This window comes from Macrotis lagotis, chromosome 1 (assembly GCF_037893015.1).
Source record: "Macrotis lagotis isolate mMagLag1 chromosome 1, bilby.v1.9.chrom.fasta, whole genome shotgun sequence".
In the NCBI taxonomy this organism is placed as follows: domain Eukaryota; kingdom Metazoa; phylum Chordata; class Mammalia; order Peramelemorphia; family Peramelidae; genus Macrotis; species Macrotis lagotis.
The window spans coordinates 22059272-22080452 of record NC_133658.1 but is presented as its reverse complement, the minus strand read 5'-3'; the positions used below and the strand labels follow the sequence as shown (position 1 = coordinate 22080452).

General features: G+C 42.3%; 1 protein-coding gene across 4 annotated transcripts in view; it reads right to left on the bottom strand.

Moving 5' to 3' along the window:
- EXOC6B (exocyst complex component 6B) overlaps positions 1–21181 on the bottom strand; it is a 525494-nt gene that overhangs the window by 214551 nt on the left and 289762 nt on the right. For all 4 annotated transcript variants that reach the window (XM_074195695.1, XM_074195720.1, XM_074195705.1 and 1 more), the window contains exon 16: positions 6609–6720. In XM_074195695.1, coding sequence (XP_074051796.1) covers positions 6609–6720 — 112 coding nt within the window. The remainder of the gene's footprint in view (positions 1–6608; positions 6721–21181) is intronic.

Sequence of the window (21181 nt, the reverse complement as noted above, 5' to 3'; positions counted from 1 at the left end):
ATCTATCTATCTATCTATCAACTACCTCTAGTACCCCATAATGGGCTCCTGCAAAAAAAATTCAAAAAAATTCCCTAAATATAAGGAAACAAAAGGTCCAATTACCTTGGAGTTAGTGAGCTATAGTTTTAGGAATATGGATCTACCCACTTGGGAGAGCAGTTGGGTGAGGGGACACCCAACTGGAAAGAACAAGTATGAGGTAGACAGGTAGACCAGATGGAGTACTTCATTAGGAAGAGCTAAGATAAAAATGGAGTCACTTCCATATGGAGTTATAGTACAAGCACCTCTAGAAGCAAAAGGACAGACTAGATAGTCTCTAAAAATGCCTCAAGTTGGCTCACCTTGGTGTCATCATCTATAAAATTAAGTTGTCATCTTACTTCAATCATAAGAACTTGTAAGCCATATATAGTAGCCTGTCTTACCTCTTGTTGTATAATGTTTGACGGCTTGAGTTTTGGGATTTTTTTGGTGGTGGCATTTCACTTTTTTTGCTAAACAGGAAGCCACACTGGAGCAAAAGATCAGTATCCTATTTGCTTTATATATGGTGTACATGAAAGGCAGTGGGCGATACTTTGTAGAACTCTGAAAGCCCTTCTCAGACAATTCCAACAGCTTTCGGGCTCATAGAACAAAGCACTACGGGTCCATTGGGAAAATGGGACTCACAGTACATGTGCTGACTACGTGCTCTGCGAGGCACAATTTACAGTAACAGTAGGAGAGCTGGGAGCTGAAGAAGCCAAACAAGGAATGGCCAGTCACCCAATCCCTGCCGGCTGCCTCTCAGACAGGAACCCCCTCCACTTCTGGACAGCTCTGAGTGGTAAATGCTTTTCCGGACCCTACATCTGACTCTTTGCCACTGACATCTAACGCTCCTGGTTCTGCCCTCTGAGCCTCAAAAGAAGAAAATCTCCCGCCTCGCTCCATTAGTCAGTGCTGCCGATGTGGAAAGGCTCCCACTCAGCCTGGGATTCTTCCCATCTCCAATAACAAGCTCAGTCCCACCTGGCTACCCATCTCTGACCTCTTGATGTCTTCATCAAACTCTGGACTCCGAGTCACCCACACATCTCCAGATGAGGCCTGACAGGAGCAGAGTGGAGCTGAACCCTCATCCCTTGTTTCTTGAAGTCTGTACTCCTCTCAGTGTGCTCTGGGGCTAGATGAGCCCCTCCAGAAGCTCCCATCACCCCTAGATCTTTGTTCAGAACAGCTGTTTTCTAACCATGCCGCCCTCACCTTGGATTTGAGGAACTAATTGTTTTTTATACAACCACAAGATTTCACATTTATCCTCATGAATTTCATCTCATTAAACTGACCCCAATGGGGTCAAGCTCAAATAGAAATGGAAGTCACTCCTCTGTAAATAGGGATCCCTGTGGTCACATATTGACTGTTTTAAAATATAATATTATGTATGTTTTTGTATTTTTATTTATCAAACTATTTCCCAATCACATTTTAATCAGGGTTGGGGGTACTAGGGAGTGTTGCTGGCTTTCTTTTTTTTCAAGTAGTCTATTTGACAGCTCTGCTCAAGTCTGCTAAGATGTAGACCCTCCCTGTTAGTTAACCTCAGCTCTGGCTCTTATGCCCATGGGAGGAGTCTGCCACCTAGGCCTCTAAGCAAACTGCTGATAAAAGTGTTATTCAATGCAGATCAAATGCAGATCTCTGGAGAAGCCACTGGAAACCTAATACATTGACAGTGACCCATTAACAACTCCTCATTCCACCCATTCTGTAGCCTCTAATTATCTCATTAACTAGTCCACAGACTAAACCAAAGAACTGGGGTCACTCATACCTCCAAGAATGAGGCTGATGCCCTCAGGTGATATCCTGATCCTCTAAAGCTGGAAGCCTTCAAGAGGGAGATATTAGAAACTTTATGTTCAGAGAGAGCTAGACCAGATGACCACTAAAGAGCCTTCCAAAATAGAGATGCTATGATACTATCATCATATGACGATGGGTAGCTAGTTATAGTGCCAGACCCAGAGTGAGAAAGTCTCATCTTCCTGAGTTCAGGTCGCCTAATTCCTGTCTGCCTCAGTTTCTGTAAAATGAGTTAGAGGAGGAGATGGCAAACCCTCTGGGATCACTGCCAAGAAGAACTAGACACAACTGAAACAGCTCAGCCAGACTCTGTACTAGCGCTTCACAATTATTGCCTCATTTGATGCTCACAGCGTCCCTGGGAAGCAAAGCTGTTCCTATTCCCATTTTATAGATGAGGAAACTGTCAGCATCTGTCCCTCCAGGCCCAGTGTCTACTGAATCTATTTTTTCAAACTTAGAGCTAGGCAACCATCCACAGGAAAGTATATTTACCTTCCTCCTGCTTATGGGACTTCTGTCCATGAAGAGGCTAGAGGGGGAGAAGATGCTTTGATGCCAGCCTCTGTGGGGTTCCAAGAGATGCAGAAATCTGGGGAATGAGACTCAGGGCAAGCGGCAAGGCCACTCTCAAGGAGCTCCCCCCAGCCCTTGGGACAGTGCCCTTCTAAGCCAGGGAAACTGTTAAACAGACAGAGGACTTTGGATCTAGAACCAAAGTTTTAGGGGGTCAATTCCCCCAATCCACCCCTTGCCCTATCTGAAAATGCCCACACTCTCAGATGCATCCCTGGGAATAAAGAGGAAAAAATGAATCAAGCCCTCCCCTCAAACACATTCTGCCCCCCCCCAAGAAGAAACAAGTCAATAAACAAACAAAAGCCTTCTTAACTCCTTCCCTGCCTGGTGAGGGTGGGCAGGTGGTTGGTGCAAGTGGGGGGAAGGGGAAGAGAACCAATTGGGAAAACTGAAGGGTTTCTGTTTTAAAATGAGCAAAGCTACCTGGAGGAAAGGCGCCGTGTCTATAAATTGAAATCCTAATAAGAAGGAGGGATCGTGTCATGTTAATGCAATTGCAAACCAGTGACAGTCAAAGAGAAGATTGTCCTGTTTTTCATGATATTGGCAGCTTATAAAAAAAGAGACGACGGCTTCACTGGGTACGTTATAATTTCCCACGACTTTTTCAAAACCTGTCAACACAAAAGATCCCCATGAATTACACCAATTGACTGTCAGTCACTGTGGAAGCGTTTCATGGCAGAGCCCAGAATGGACCATGAAAGCGCCCGAGGATTACAGCAGATACTGTGTCATTTTCGGGGGAACATTGTCTGTTAATCAGCTCGGTGCAATCTGTGCATCTGAGTGACAGCTCCCCAAACCTTCCCAAGGGCACCTGCAAAGGAAAAGCAGATGCTCTGGTGGCGAAAGGGGGTGGGGTGGAGGAGCAATGTCAGAGAGAAAATGTCCTCATCCTTCGCATCTCTCCGCCTTCAGAACTTTTTTCCTGTGGGTCACATGGGGTGGACACTTTCAAATACAGAAGAGGAAAGCAGGAAAGTCGCCATGAGCCACCACACATGGCAGGAGTCAACTGTCAGAAGCAGGGCATCTTCCCACGACTCTCTCCCAGGCACTTTTGTGAGTGGAGGGGCTGTAGAACACCCTCCCCAGGGTAGCCCGGTGGAAAAACAGCAGGGACATCTTCCAGAAAAGATATCAGATTCTGAAGGACTGAGCTCTGGGAGGGGCTAGAAGCCCATCCAGGCCCCCCGCCCCCATCTTTCAGATAGGGACCCTGACTCCAGCCTCCCAATTCCCAACAGGACTTCCCCACTCCTTCAGGAAAGCCAAAGGAGGCCCTTCCTTCTTCCAGAAAACTTCTCCCATAGATGGTGGGAGGCAGGTCCGGCATGCCTCCCAGCCTTCTGGCCCCAAGATTATGGAGCAGCCGCTGCCTTCTCTCAGGACAGCAGAGCCTTCTCCTTCACTCTTGTGTCAGACTGAGGCCCCCCCTCCAGACCAAACCCCCAGCATCACTGTGCTCCCAGGGAAGGGGTTCCAGCTCCCAAACCAGACATCACCTATCTTAGGAGCCCAGGTGGGCACCCCACACCTAATGAATGTCAGTGGTGACACAAAACAAGAAGAGGAAGAGGGTCAAAGGGTCACCCATCTCAATGACATCTAAGTGCTGCTTTGGAGAACTCGTGTAATTTGAAGACCGTGCCCTCAGGGGCGACGGCAGCAAGGTGGGCCGGGAGAAAGCTGAACCCTTCCCAAGCCCCAGCTATCAGGAGACCGCAGCAGCCGTGGGGGGAGACTTGGGAAGGCTCCCAGGTTCTGCTCCTGCTGCAGATGCTGACCGGCTGGGGCTCCCCCCCACCCTTGAGTTAATTTAACCTCCCCTTCTCTTCTCTCTGACCTATTGTCCTCACTACTACTGCTCAGGGTCAGTGTGTGTGTGTGTGTGGGGGGGTCCACTGAGACAACATGCACAGCCTTAAAGCAGGTTACTAATCGCAGTATTACTTATTCTTACTGAGACCACAGAAGCCATTTTGAGTCTTGACTAGTAATAATAATAATTATAACTAACATGTCAATAAAGTCTATCATGCTAAGCCTCTGCTAAGCTCTCCAAGACACCAAAGCAAACAAAAGGAAGTCAGACCCTGCCCTCACAAGACAAAAGCAAAGCTGGGCAGTAGGGGGGGAGGTGGAGGGGGTACAGGGTGAGGGGCCCCCTGGGTGGGTAGGGAAGCTTTCTCAAGGAGAAAGAGGCAAATACCCAGGACATCCCTTCCAGGACCCCATCATGGTTCAATGGTTTTTGGTTTTCTTCTAAATCCAATTAGTGTAATCACTGAGAACGTAATATAGGGAGGCTCGGGAGGGGAAACAGCCCATTTGGGCAGCCACTCACAGAACATTCCCATCTCATAAGGCGAGAGGGAGAAGACCTAAAGTGTGTGTGGGGGGGGTGTCTATGGAAGCAGGCTCTGAATAAGGACACGTTCCCTGGGATAAGGAGCAGCACAGCCTGGGACGCTCCTATAGGCGAGGGGGCTATGAAGTTGGTGATGGCGGGGGAGGCTGCGGTGACTTTCCTGGGGCTGTCCTGGGGCTTCTGCCCTACTGCTTCCCCATTACCATCTGAGGCTGGGGAGGAAAAGCAGTCACCAAAATTCCCTCTGAGCTCCGAGTCCAGTTCTTCCCAAGGTCACAAAGCATGCTCATGGAAAGCAGGTCTGAATGAACACTCCAGGACTTGAGTCTCAAGTCGGTGCTCCTTTGTGATGGTCACCAATTTGAGTGGAGAAAACTGATGTCAACTGGCCAGACCATCCAAGTGGTAAACAGTGGACCTTCTGAGACAACCTGCAGGCCTTTGGGGGCCTTCAGTCCAGAGAGCAATGCCTGCCAGGACTCCAGCATGAATCTCCCAATGGATATTTCAGCAGCCTTCCAAGGGCCAGATCATAAGCAATCTTCCATTACTCAGCAGAGAAAAGAGTGTCACAAATGCCCAAGAGAGCCTAACTCACTCAGGGCTCCCCACTCTCCCCATGCCCTCATTCATGAGTAGATGGTCCCATTTTACCACCCCCAAGGTGATCTGCTGCAAGGGGCAAGCCCTTTTAAACAGAACAACAGCTCTGATGAGACAGCCCACATCTTCCCCCACCATGACTGAGTCCTCTTCAATCGTTTGCAAGGAAAACAAAAGACCCATTGAGGCACCCCAAGCCCTCCCTGCAGCTTTCTCTCGGAAGCCTCAGAGCCCTGGCCCTAACTCTTGGGAGGCACTGTCCACCATCCAGGATAACACGAACCATGACCTCAAACCTCTCCTATTCACTGCAACCAAGAAGTCCATGTGACAAGGGAGACCTCAATGCAAGGAACCCCATCCAGAGTCCTTCTCCTTTGACTTCGTAACTGGCTCTGCATGGACCCGGGGCCACATTTAACCCAGCCACTCCCCCACAGACCTGGCCAGCCAACAAAGCCTTTGACTGCTGCAGTCCTGAGTTTCCAACTAAATGGAAACTCTTCTCCCATTCACATTTTCCCCAAACTCCAAAAGGCCCCAACTTGTCTGGCCTGCACTTAAGGGGCTGCGAGGGGGCCCTGAGTATACCTTGATTTGTCCCCTCCCATCAGAAGACAGAATAAGTCATCACTAAGAAATGAGAGGAAGTCTCCCTACCTGGAAAGACCCCCCTGATTCTGTGCCGATAAAGTGGGTTACCTGTCAGGGGATTGGAGGGGCCTGGGAGACTTCTCCCAAAGCCAAAGCTGGGTCTGCATACCCCAGCCAAGGGCTGTGACTGCCAAGATCCTCAGCCCAGGCAAGAACTGAATTCATATAAAATGTTATATTTGGACTGTCATTCACGTTAATAGGAACCTGATGTGGAGAGTATCCTCTGAGCAAAATCCCTCTCATATAACTAATGGCAAATGATCCACACTGTTCCTTCCAACCATATCAACTTCTGACCGGAAAGCTGGCTAAGCCCATGAAAGACATGGAGAGAAAGAACTGGGCTTTGCAGGAGAAAAGACAAAGCACAAACAGATTAAGCCAAGAGGGGCTGCAGTCCTCATGTGAAAAGGTGAAGGTGAGAGGAGGAGGGTGATATTCTGCTGGGGCCACACCACAATGCACCTCCTGGGAAGCGGGGTGGAGGGCCAGGCAGCACCAGCCTTTGCCAGGGCAGTCCCTAGCTGCACAATCTCACCTCTGTCAGCCCGACATTCCTCCTCTTAATGACATTCTGCAGGGAGCTGCTCAGCGTTCGGGTCAACAGCAGGTTTGTGGACTTCCGGATCATGTCATCCACCTCCGTGGAGCTGAAAGACAAAGACTAAGCATCAGCCAGGCCAGGCAGCTCCAAAGCATCCCTGGGCACCAACCCCTACCACCAATCTTGGATCGTGTTTTCAAACTAAAGGGACCCATCAAACCCTTGCAGTCTCCCCCAGTGCTTTTCCATATACACTAAGAGGTGGAGAGGAAAGACTGATGGCAATCTTGTTTCCATTTTGAGCCCAATCCCTCCACAGCAAGCTTGTTTCCACCTCTGGACATAAAGTCAACTAAACAATGAGTCCAGCTTCCTTGTCTACAGCAAGAATTAATTCTACTTCGGAAGGGAAAGTTTGTTTTTTGGATTAGTCTGGGAAGCAACCTATTCAAGTAAGAAGAACTGAAGTCCCAAAGGAAACCAGTCAAGGGACAGTCTTCTAAAGGGAGGATTTCCCTCTGGCCACGAGGTTAGACTATGCAACTCTTCACTATCTAGGAGGTGCCTTCTTTAGAAGAGATACTTAGACATCTCTGACCCCTTTTGTTGGATCCCCCTCCAGATCAGAGATGTCCTTGGGGACCTGCCATGGCCCCTCTTCTCTTCTCCATCTGGCTCTTACTCATGGTGCTCTCATCAGCTCCCATAGAGTTCATTAGTGGATGCTGATGATCTTCCAAACTACTTCTCCTTATCCTCTCCGCTGATTTCCAATCTCACATCTCCACCCATCTTCCAGACATCTCAAACAGGATGGTCGGTAGACATCCTGCTGCCCCAACCATCTGTTTTCTCTGTGCCTCCTCCTCTCTCCTCGGATATGGCTGAGGAGAGATCCTCCTCACCTTGTGCTGAGGCTACACAATAGCCTGTGGTGAGTACATCCCTGCCTGAAATCTCTCCTGGTTCCCATCCTCTACTGCCCATCTCAGCCTCTACTCAGGTAACCAAAACAAAACGATCCCAGCATCCTAGGCCTTCCTAGTGCTCCTTACGAAGTGATTCAGAAGGGAAAGTCTGGTTAATCAAATATAAAATCCTGTCTTGTATTCAAAGTCCTTCATAATTTGCCTAGTTTTCTACTATGCGTTTGGGGACCTGATACACAATCACTGCATCCCTCAGCTCCAGGTGTTGGCACTGGCTGTCCCCCAGATCTTGAAGGATCTCTGTCCTCTTCTCTGTCTCCTGGCTTCCCTCCCCACCTTCTACAAGAAGTCTTTCCTAATTCTCCACCCCCCCAATTCCCCAATGCCTTTTTCTGCTGACTATTTCTAATTTACACTATCTCTAGCTTGGTGATACACAGTTATTTGTGGATGGTCACCCCATTAGTCTTCAGGCTCTTTGAAAACTAGGACTGACTTTTGCCTTTCTCTGTGTTTCCAGTGTATCCCACAGCTCTAGGCATGACAGAGATGCTTAATAAATATTCCAATTCCTCACTTCCCCCCAAACTAACAAATTTCTCTAAGAATTCTCTCCTCCTTTCCCCATTACATTCTCCTACTTCCAGGATGAAATATATGCATTTGAATCTAATTCTGAGATCATTTTCCTTCCATCTAAACAGGTGCCAAATCCCAGCAATTCAACCTTCTCACTCCACTAATTCTTGATTGTATCTTCCCTTTCCCATTCCAACTTGAACGACCCAAGTTTAGATCCTCCTTACTTTTCACACTGGTTATGAAACAGGCATCTGAACTGGTCTCCCCACATTTTTCCATTTTACACACCACCAGATTAATCTTCCTAAAACCTAGCTCTGATCAGCTCATTCCCTACTCAAATCCTGCTCTTGGCTCGCTTTTGCCTGTCAATCAATTAGTTAACAGGCTCTCATTAAGCACCTCCAGTGTGTCACTCATCATATGTGGTACCTGGGGATACAAAACCAGAAGTGGAACAGTGTCTGTTCTTCAGGCTTTGCATTCTCTATCGGGGAGACAACACGCACATCTCTAGGAATATATAGAAGAAATGGGATGAAACCCAAGTCGTCAACCAGAAGCTGAATGCTCTCCATCTCTGGCCCCAATATCTTTCTCACCTTACTCCCACTACCCTATGCATGCACTCCACCGTCTGTTCTAGTGAAGACAGACAACTTGCTACTCCACAGATATTTTTCGTGATTATGGAACCATCTAGTCTTTATTTGTGCTGACCTATACCAATAATAATGATAATAATTAAAGCATCTTTCTCATAATAGGGCAAGGCAAGCACAGTCAATTTTTCAGATGAAGAAATAAAGGATGAGGAAAGTCTATGTCCTTCCTCTGAGTCACAAAGCTAGGACCATAAAGCCTGTGCTCTCTGCACTAGGCTAGGTTGTCTCCCTGCTATGCTTTCACTGGTTTTCATCACTCTTCATCTCCTAACAACCTGTGCCTCAAGACTCAGCTTGACTATTGCCTTCACCAAGTTGGATACCACTAGCTAGATACAATGACTTCTGTCTCCAGACCTTATCAGGACTTTTCTTATGTCTCATTCCTGGTGCTCAATGTCCTGCTTTGTGTTATAGTTATTTGTTTTATCTTCTCTACTATGCTGGAAAGCTTTAAGGGTCATATTTTATTTACACTATCATATACCCCACCACCCCTAAGTAACAAGCACAGTGTATGCAAATAAATAGGAGCTCAATGTCTATTTAATTGAGTTGAATTCTAGGGAGAAGAATCTAATAAAAGATAAGGTTATTACAATCATAACCACCTTTTTAGTAAAGCTGAGATAATGCTACTTGTGTTAGAAAAGTGGCTTTCTTTAATGTATCACAAAAACAGTGCAGTTTTTAGCTTTAAAAGAAACAGAGACAAAAAAAGGAAAGATGATGTGGAAAAACTGGGACACTAATGCACTATTGGTGGAGTTGTGAACTGAGCTAACCATTTTGGAGTGTAAAATAGAACTGTGCCCAAAGGGTATAGTAAACTGTGCATATCCTTTGATCCAGCCATCCCACTACTCAAAGAGATCATAAAAAATGGAAAAAATCTCACATGTTCCAAAATATTTATAGCAGCTCTTTCTGTAGTGGCAAAGAATTGGAAATTGGGGGGGATGCTTAACAATTGAGAAACGGCTAAACAAGTTATGGTACATGAATGTTATGGAGTACTATTGTTATGTAAGAAATAATGAGTGGTCAGACTTTAGAAAAGCATAGAAAGACTTGCATGAGCTGATACTTAGCAAAGTGAGCAGAACCAAGAGAACATTGTACATATTATATTAATGGCAATGCTGTGAGATGATCAACTATGATGGATGCTGCTCCTCTCAGCAGTTCAGAGATCAAGGAGAATGCTGAGAGTCCTGATAAGGACAAAACCATCCACATTCAGAGAAAAAACTATGGAGTCTGAATGCAGAACAAAACAGACTACATTCACTTTTTTAAAAACTTCTTTCACGTGGTTTTTTCCTTCCCCTTAATTCTAATTCCTCTTTCACAACATGCCTAATATAGAAATATGTAAAACATGATTGTACATGTGCAACTTTTACCAGATTGTTCACTGCCATGGGGAGGAGGGAAGGGATAGGGAGAGTGGTAGAAAAATGTGGACCTCAAAAATCTGCCAGTGAATGAATGTTGAAAACTATCTTTGCATCTAACTAAAAAAAATAAAATAAAATTTCAATATAAAAAAGAATAAAATAGAATTTAAGTTGGGGTTACATTAGAATTGGGGTTACTCAAACTTTAATAGATTAATTTAATAGCTTAATTTAATAGCTAAAACTGCTACAAGGCTTTTGAAACACCCTGCATATAGCCCAGTGCTTGGGGTCCAAACTTAGCGCAAATCGGTTATTAGTTAAAAAACAGGGTCTTGTTATTTTCCCTTTGCCAAAGATGGCTTCTTCAGCCTAGGGATAGAAGTTCATTAAGAACTTCGGAAGACAATCAATATTCTGTGACATTGTTAGAAGTAAAATATGACAGCAATAAATCACTTGAGAGAAAACAATATATTAAATCAGATTTACTTCCAAAGCCTTCTCCAAAATGATCACCTTTGGAGTTTTGAGCACAAGTAGTTCTCATTTTGACTTTATCTTCTTGATTCTTTTCTGGTCATTGGATTTTCTCATTTAGCCTTTCAAAATGGTTTGTACAAAAAGCAGTGGGGAAAGATGCAGACAAAATAGACAGAAAATTGTGATCAAAATAGATATGAAAATATCCAAGACTTGGTTTCCAATGAATTCTGGAGGCTAAGCAATGCCTCAATGCAGGGAAGGTGTAGGGGTGAGGATGCCACTGACCCATTGTATTTCAGACACACAACTATAATCTCAAAGGTATCAGGAAATCTGCTCTGCTGCACCTCAAGGTCTGATGATAATCACCTCATGGTTTTTTACAAGGTGCCCATCTCCAATCCTTTGACTGGCTATGATTTCCTATGATGAAAAAGGTACCTCTCCCTGACTTTTAAAGGACTTAAGAAGTCCTTGGACTTCTCAGACCTGGGAATGTTGCTTCATGGGCAAATGCCTACATAAAAACAAGAATTGTGGAAATCGCACCAACTCTAGTAAGAGGTCCCATTTGACAACTTTAAAAATGTTTCTATAAGAGCCATCACAAGACTCTGTCTGCAGCCAGATGACTCCCCTTAGTCTATCAGTCAAGGCAGCTGGTGGCAATGTAGATGGAGCATTGAGCCTGGAGGCAAGAAGATCTGAGTTCAAATCCTGCCTCAGACTGCTTTAGTTTCCTAAACTGTAAAATGAGATGAGATGACAATTGTGAAGCATTCTTCACACCAGTTCCTGTTGAATTAAATGTCTGTTTGCTTCCCCACCACACAAATACAAGTCAACACTCTCCAGAGATGTCCCTTGGGGCATGGCACCTATTCCTCATTTAACTTTTTCCGGCTGTCTATATTGCCCGAGGCCACACAGGTAATTATTAAGTGTCCAAGGTCAGATCTGAACTCAGGTACTCCTGACTCCAGTGACAGTGCTCTGTCCATTATGCCACCTAGCTGTCCCAAGGAGCTTCTTTCTATCTTCAATTTAACCAGAAATAATTTTAACTTTGGGGTGGTTCCCAGGAGAGCCTAATCTTTACCAGGAAGTGCTCCTTAAAATGATCCCATTTCCATCCCTTCTAAGAGGTGTAATCTTTTCCTTTTAAAGCAGACTTTGGGAAAAGGCAGAAATACCACCCATCCCTTTGATCTCTCAGCAACCTTGCATTAGGCTTGGAATGACAGGCAAAGAAAATTTCAAACTGGCAGCTTCAAAAGCGTTAATAAGGACAGAGCTCCTGGACACTCTTTCCCCTGCCCCAGCCTCTGGCTCCTGATCCTGTTCCACCTGACAAATAGTGAAAGGACAAAGCAGAAGATGCAGGGGAAATATGAGAAAGCTTCTAGTTATCTCTGTCTGTTAGTGAGCAAAGCAGGCAATGTGTCAACTCTGCTATCTATCATGTCACCTCAAGGGAAGCTGTTTGGGCAGTCCTGGCAAATGGGCCCCAAATCCCAGCTCCCTTTCCCAGAGAAATAAGATCACTGTGTTTGATTATGAGCTGGCTGAGTCAATGAAAAGGCAATGTATTTTTCTGTTAAGCTATCAGTTCCTAGAAGGAAGAAAAGGCAACATATGCCAAGTCTACTGATTTTCCCACCTAATTTCTTTCTCTAGAAGATCTCACAGTACCCATGTTGTTTCAACGACCTATATTGAAATGGGCAAACTGGATAACAATGAAAAATCAAAAGATCCCAAAGAACTGGGGTTCTAGGCTCAATATCTGAATGAGGGCTTCTAGACTATTCTTTGGGTTTTGAAATAGTTTGATAATTTCAATATAGTTGAATACTTCTTTGTCATCCTTTGCAATCTAGGCATTTAAAAACATTCTTCTGAAAAAGTATTCATATGAGAAAGGGTCCATAGGCTTAACCTGACACTGTCCAGAGGAAAAGGTGATACACCTTGATCAAATTCCTCATGAATCCAGGCTAAGCATATCAGCCATCTAGTAAGAAAGGGGTTATAAAGCATAATATATATATGCAGAAGCCCTGCTCTTGAGAGGCTTGTCATCTAATACAAATGACACCAACCACCAACATGAGTGGACTAGCTGGGTATGTTGAAGTAAAAGAGAAAATATTAGACAGAAAGACAGACAGAGAGAGAGAGAGAGAGAGAGAATTAAATGAAACTATCAGACAAGTACTTAAGCAATGTGTTTTAACATGATTTAGATTCAAAACAATATGCTGAAACCAGCCCACTAGCAAAATGGTAGACAAATCTAACAATATGCAGAGAAAACTCAATGCAAAATCCATCTTAAAATTAGATTAAATGCAATTTCATTGATCCCTGAAACAAGAACAAAAGCAATTTTATTTTTAAATCTAACAGTTTTTAAAATTCATGTAGTTTTAAATTTCATTATATGTCTATAAATGTTCCTATTTAAGTAACTTGGCTTTTTAATTCAAGTGTTTTAGTGTCATTAACTTCATTGTCTTTGAGAAATAAATAGCTAATCATAGCTGTCATATTTATATAGATGTATATTCCTGTGTACATAGCAGCTAATCACAACTAGCATATGCATCTCTGCATCTATTATCTATACTTTGTATCCATTTGTATGTATGTATGTGTCTAGGTGGTACCATAGCGCATAGTGTGTTGGGCTGGAAGTCAGGAGGACCTAAGTTCAAATCGAGACTCGGACATTCACTGTGTGACCCTGGGCAAGTCAATTTAATTCTGTTTGTCTTACTTCACTGGAGAAGAAAACAGCAAACCACTCCAGTATCTTTGTCAAGAAAATCCCATGGACAGTATATTGCTGTGCTATGATTCATGGGGTCACAAAGAGTCAGACCCGACTGAATGATTGACCAACTCTATCTGTGGAAGGCTTATGATGCATTTACAAGTATTATCTCATAAAAATCCTAGGACATAGGTGCTACTGTCATCATTCCCATTTTACATATAAGGAAACTGAGTCATACAGCAGTTAAGTGGCTTGCCCGGGGTTGGTCAGTTAGCCATTCTCTGAGGCAGGATTTGAACTCAAGTCTTCCTGAATCCCTGGCCCAGCCCTGTACCCTCTATTCCACCTGGCTGCCTACAAATCCTTTGCTTTTATAGAATGGGATTGGTTCCACCTGATCATTTACAAAAGGGCCATTTTCCCCACCTGGACCAAAGAAGAGAGGTCCCTGAAATGTAAGGAAATGGATTTCCTGGCTGGTTGGTGGAAACTTGGGCACAGCATTTTCATTATACATCTCTGGTCTCTGTAATAGTAACTCACATAATGAGGAAGCAGGAAGTTAGAAGTAACTGGCCAGGGTTAAGGAAGCCTATGGGTGGATGCGCCTCAGAATAATGCCCCTGGCTGCCTCTCTGGTTATCACTCCCTTTCCCCATCTGTTTCTGTCTCTGTCCCTCTGTCTCTGAGTCTCTCTTTGTCTCTTTCCCCTCCCCATCCAATCACACTCTTCACCTGGGTGGTTCTTGTCATTCAAAGGTGAGAGGAACAAGGAATGAGAAGGGATCTTAAAGCTCATCTAGCCCAGATCTCTCATTTTTAATGGAGCTCTTTAGTTTTTGTAGCATCTTCACTTCCCAATCAACCCTCTCATTTTAGAAATGAGGACATAGAGGCCGAGTGAAGCTCAGTGGTTTGTGTAAGAGCATGAACACATACATACACACATACACACACAAACGAAAAATCAGGATTCCATCCAAAGTCCTGGACATAGCATTCATCCAATGTCTTTCTTTACATAAACAAGAAGAAAGTTTGTCCTAAGGTTTCTTTCCCCAAGTTTCCCCTTTTTATTATTTTTTTCCATCTCTTACCAACATTCCCCTTTAGCCCAATAAGGTCTTTCCCCCCAAAAGCTCAACTATATTCATAGGCAATAATAATTGTAATCGAAAAATACATTAATTGCATATCAAAATTACATAGTGAGAAAAAAATGACTTCTAATACAGCTGCATATTTACCATAAAATAAAGATCCTTACTAGCAGGCACCCTGATACCTTGCTAACTGATATCCAGTTGGATTCCCGAGATCCTTTCCTTGGGCCAAGCCTCAACTGAAGACAGCCAAGCTCCCAAGTGGGAGCTTCCTAGGAGTGGAATGCAACCAACATCTTCAGGTGCCTCATCATTGGGAAGGTCAGCTGGCTGCACATCCATTTTTCACTTTAATCAAGAAACTACACTGGAACCTCACTGAAGATGTTTTCAAGATAAATGTGACTTCCAAGAAGCAGCAAAGAAGAATCCCGCAGCAGGCTTCAGAGAGCTCATAAAGCTCACTGTGCTACAAAGCTTTTTTGTAAAATGGCTACCGGAAACTTTTTCTTAAGGAAATTATATTCCATACATGTTTTCCCTAGAACCTTTCAAAAAAGTTGTTTGGGGATCTTTGATTGTGGTTGACCAGCATCCTATTTCTGGGGGTGCCATTTCTACCTTCCTAATGCAGTAGAAATAGAATCAAAGGTTCTGCCTAAATGAGAAGACTTTATTTCCCAACTCCAATCTTTCAAAGTCTGATGCTCCTCATCTCTCGACCTCCAGATCCTATAAATATGTTCACCTCTGGAGTGTCCCTACTACTGTTCTTCAAGGGGAGATCTCTCAGAGAGCATCAATCTCAGTCCAAACTGCCCCAAACCCTTTCCTTTTCCTAATACATCCCTGGACAACATACAAGCTCACCTTCCCCTCCAACTGGTTCCCTCATCTGACTCTTTTGCTACCCTTACCGTCAAAGGGATTCCTTCAATACCCCTATATCATCATGGGCCCCTCGTGCTCTGAATGAAACATTTCCCTTTATTTTCTGTTGCCTTTATAATGTCAAATCTATGAATGCCAATGATTCCATTTTTAATGTTCTTTTTTTTACTGTGAATTTGACTAATAACAAACACATTGACTTTCATAAACAAAAAACAAAAAAAAAGTTCATTAAAGGTTAAATCTCCATTGTTTAAGCATATAATGAATTTAAGATGTTATTCCAATACTTTCCTTTTAGTCTCTTTTTGAGACTATGTGTACTTTTAAAATGATTCACTGGCAGGCACTCTTGTCTTTGGCATCGCTATCACTATTTCTCTCCTCCAATGTTCTCACTTAAAAAAAAAAAATCCACTCCTAACAAATATGTACAGCCAAGCCCTGGATTTTTGCCTCATTCTGTCCCTGACTTCTCCATAAAAAGGTCTGTGGCTTGATGCGAGTTCTGGAGTCACTGCATCTAGTGTTCTCCCTCTGGACTTCTCTGAGTACCTCATTTGTCATTTCTCACGCTGTAGTAACACTTCACTATGTTTACATGCTCTACTTGATTCAGCCCTTCTCACACGGATGGATGCCCTTGCTGTTTCCAGTTCTTCTACTCTTCCAGTGTCTGTGCATCGGGGTCGCCCTCTGACTCAGGTCCCACTTAATACAATCATTATTAAAGAGAACTGTCCACTTGGTCACTTGGATGGTATCATTCCGTCGTTTCCCAGCACGGCTGAATTAATTCAAAGCTCCATCAACAAACTGTGGCGTCCTTTCTGCCGGCTCCACTCTCTTTTCTGGGTCTTCTTGGCCACTTTAACGCCCTTGAGGTTTTCAAAGTTTCTGAAATGTCCATTTCTATTACTGTTTTGGAGCATGTTTTCATCTGCTTCTTCACAGCTTGCCATTCTTCTTTTGAGAGCTGCTTCTTCATAACCTTTAACCATTTACCTACTGACAATGCCTGGCTCCACTATGGCTGGGAGCCGATCACCTACATGTCTTCACTAGCAAGCTTATTTTCCCAGTGAACTCTTCCCATATACTAAGTGTAACTATACTAGATTTATGGATGCAAAAGCCTTCTAATTTTCTATTATCAAAATTGTCACTTTTACCTCCAATGATACTCTTTATCAATTGTTTGGCAAGAATTCTTCAGCTATCCATAGCTCTTCTGTTTGTAGGACCTTTCATACTTGGCTCATGTATTCACTTTAGTTTACTGGGATCTAAAATAGGATGACTGGTTTAAACCTAAGTTTGGCAGTGAACAGCAAATAGTCTGAGATCTGGTACCGTTGGACCCCTTTCTAACTATCTAAAAATTATTCTTCTCGAGCTTCTTGAATATTTTATTCTTCAGATGAATTTTCTATTATTGATTTTAGCTGTTTGAATTAACCCTTTGGTAGTCTGATGTGGCAATAAATATGTAAATTAACTAAGTACTGGCATTTTTTAAATATTTGAATAGGACTTGACCAATTAAGTCTGTTTCTGTAAAGAGAGTGTGTGTGTGTGTGTGTGTGTGTGTGTGTGTGTGTGTGTGTGTGTTGGCAGTTAGATGCTCAAAGATGTAATACATTAAGTAAAGATTTTAATGAATTTTTCTTTCAATCTATTCCTATTGGTAACATATAATAAAGCTAATAGTTTATGTAGGCTTATTCTAATCTCCCCCAACTTCCCTGTCCACTAGACTTGCAATGTAGGCATCATCTCAGACTCCGCCCTCTCTCTCCTCCCCCTCAACCATGCTATTTTCCAAGGCCCGCCAAGTTGACCTTTTCAGCATCTTAAAGATGTCTACTTCTCTCTTCTGACATTGCCCCAACCCTGGTATAGACCCTCTGACCCCACACTTGGATTACTGCAATAGCTGTTGGTAGTTCTGCCTGCCTCAAGTCGTTCCCGCCCCCATCCTACATTCAGCTCCCAAGGTGAAGGTTTGATCATGTCCCCATTGCTCTCTTCCCAACTCCCTGCCCTCTCCTCCACCAACATCTCAGCTACCAATAAACTCCAGTAGCTCCCTATTGCCTCTGGAATCACTTACAAAATCCTCAGTTTGGCATTCCAGGTCCATCATCACCCAGTCCCTCCAACCTTTCCAGTCTTTGGTCCCCATATTCCCTGACTTTTCCTCTTCCATCTGGGATACTGGCTCCCTGCTTGGTTCACAAACAAGACCCCCCCCCCCCCAACTCCACACATTTTCTCTGCCCTCCCCCAGGCTTGGAGCGTTTTTGCTCCTCATATCTATCTATTAGCTTACCTGGTTTCCTTTATTCTAAGACCCTCCTTATTCCAATGGCTTCCTTCTGTTAATTATTCCCTACTTGTCCTAGACCAAGCCTGCTTTGTCTGAATTGGTTTCTATGTTGTCTCCATCATAAGACTAAGTTCCTTGAGAGAAAAGATGGTTGGGGACCTCTTAGGTCTGTCCCCATCACTCTCTTCCCACCTCCCAGACTCCTCCTCCACCAAAATCACAGCAATCAATCAACTCCCGTGGCTCCCTAAATGCTTCATCTGCAACAAAGATCCCTTTCTTTCCACTCTACTTATTCTTGAGTTTCTTTTTCTTGTCCTATTGCTCTGTCATTTCTAGATCTGTGTCATGTACCAGTGGTAATAATGGGCTTTGTTCCACTTGGTCATTCTGAAAATGCTTCAACTAGTTCTCCAAAAATGTTATCATAGTTTAAATGAAGAGTTCTTATTGGAGTGAGTGTATGTGTATGTATGTGGGGGGGGGGGGGTTGTTTACTCATAGTCCCCTTTGATTAATCCTATACATTCCTCAGAACAATGTCTTCTATTTAAAAGAAAATCAAATAAATTGGCAGTTAAATTTTTTTTTTAATTCACAGACCTCAGGTAGAGAAGCCCTGCTCTAAAGAGATGTTTAACATAATAAAAAAGGTCCATTTATTCCTAAGATTTTAAATCTTTCATTAAAAAATAGGTGGCTACTTTATTTTATAGTTTTTGTGGTCTTCAAAAATGATCTTTATTGGGTTTTGTTATCAATATGGTCTAGTATGTTCATCATTTTCCTAATACTGAACTACTCCTACATCCCTAATTTAAACCAATCTCGTAACAGTATGTAATCTTTTCAATATGTTGCTATAGCTTTTTGCTAATATTTTATTTAATATTTTTGTGTTGGTGGTAATTAGGACAAATATTTTAGTTTTCTTTCACTGATTTATCCTTTTCTTTCTCTAATTTATCCTTCTTTAGTGACTTAGCATGCAACTCCTTCACTCAAATCCAATTCACATACATGTTATAGAGTCACCTCCCTAATATAATGGTTTTCTTTGATAATGAAGGATAAACATCAAGTACTAATACTATATTTGTTTCACAAAGGAAATCTGATAAGTTCTTTTCTTTTATTCTTTTTTGCACATAATTTAAGCAATTTTGTGTAATAGTGGAATTATTGATTTTTTTTTCAGAGAATTTGAATGTTTGTAGATTTGAATGTTTCATAGAATACAGTTGTATATCTAGGCCTGGATTTTTCCCCTTTAAGAAGTTTCCTTTTGACTGCCACATTCCTAGATATCTATCATTGCTATCATTTCTAAAATTATAATTAGGTTTTTACCAACTTTCTTATTAATCTATTTATTAGATTTGTCTAGATATGAAAAAAGCCCATTAATTTTAGTTTTGCTATTTTCCTTGTAATTAGATTAACCATTCCTTTCAAGAACTTAGATACTATGGTGCACATATATTTAGTGTTGATATTATTTGCTTATCTATGAAGTTTTTGACCATAATGGAGTTTCTCTGTTTAATTCTTTTGACCATCTCTAAATTTATTGTTGCTTTATCTATGAATTTTAAGGCATAATAAATTCTGTTATACTCTCTCATGTTAAATCTGTTGAAAGCTTGTTTTAAGTATTTCTTTTTGGCTTCTAACCCATTCTGCTGCCCACTTCCATTTTATAGGAGGGTTCATACCATTCCTGTTCATGTTTATAAGTATTATATTTATAAGCATTATGTACTGTAAGTATATCCTTGTATACTTTCTTCCTCTCTTTATTATTGCCTCCCTCTATATAAGCAAAATAGATAACTTTTCTATGAATTCTTAATTTTAATAGATAATTTTTATCTCTTCTCAAGCTTTGTCAGTTAAATACACAGAATGATTTGTTTACTGGTACCTAACTAAAAATGAAACATGAGTATAAAACTTTTGTTAGTGTTTTATGTTGAGAAAAAAAGGAAGGTGATCAACAAAGGTAATCTATAATCAAAGAAGTCTGTTCCCTCTTTGCTGCCCCTATTCTTTTCTTTTAGCTAAGACTACAATTCCAGGATCTTACCCCTTCTTTTCTTTTCATCCCCATTTTATGACCCACCCTTCCCAAAGTTGAAGTCTGGTTGTTTGTTTGGTTTTTTTTGTCTCCAGACTCTACCTTACTACTACTACTACTACTACTACTACTACTACTACTACTACTACTACTACCTACTACTACTACTACTACTACTACTACTACTACTACTACTACTACTACTACTTCTTCTTTTTCTTTTTGTTAGGATTTTGCAAGGCAAATGGGGTTAAGTGGCTTGCCCAAGGCCACACAGCTAGGTCATTATTAAGTGTCTGAGGTGGGATTTGAACTCAGGTCCTCCTGACTCCAGGGCCGGTGCTTTATCCACTAAGCCACCTAGCCACCCTCTACCTTACTTCTTAAACATCTACAAAGTGTCCTGTCCTGTTCCCCTGTTGTGTTTAATCTAATTCTACACCAAAATCTGTAGGTGAGTGTACGTTCAACCTTCATTTGTAAATTTCAAATAAAAATGAGCTTAATGTAATGTCCATCTCTGCCACTCCAGCCTTTTCATTTGAAAATTTTTCCCCAAAGAAAAGTTAATTTCCATCTCTTTATTTTTGACTTTTCCCTTAATATATTTCTAATTTCTCTTTTCTATTTTTAAACCCATAAAATAGAATAAAATCACACCCAGGTCCCACATTTGTCTTTCTTATCCTCTTTCATGTTCTTGGTGAAGTCATGAAGGGGCACACCTCTTCTTTCCCTCATAGAATTTAAGCAGTTTACCATTATTTAGACCCTTATACAGTATTATCTTTCTAGGTTTCTCTTGTTTCTTGAGTTTGTCTTTTAAATTTCTAGCTCAAGTCTTCCCATCAGGAATTCCTAAAGTGCTCTATTCTAGTCAAGTTCCATTTATCTCCCAGTAGGATTACACTTATTTTTGCTGGGCAAATTATACTTGGTTCAAAGTATTAAAGTTTATCTTTTGAAATCCATGCCAGGATGCTCTCCTCTTTGAAGAAGGGGTGTGATACAGACGTGGGTTCCTTGGGAACTGAACTATTTTTTCAAGGATTTTTTTTTAATCTGGAAGCTCTGAATTTGAGTTCTGACATTGCAGAGCATTTTTATTTTACTTAATACACACTAAGTTCCATTTCAGTACTGACTGTCTTGTGGAAACAAGATTTAAAGTTTCATGTTTATACCTAGATATCACAACCAGGTCATGGGAAATTTTTTGGCTGAGAAATAAAAAATCCTGTTAGAGAAGGAAGAGATCGAGTCCTCACTACACTGTCTGATGGACAGCTGCACAAGGAATATCAATCATTTACAATCCACAGAGAA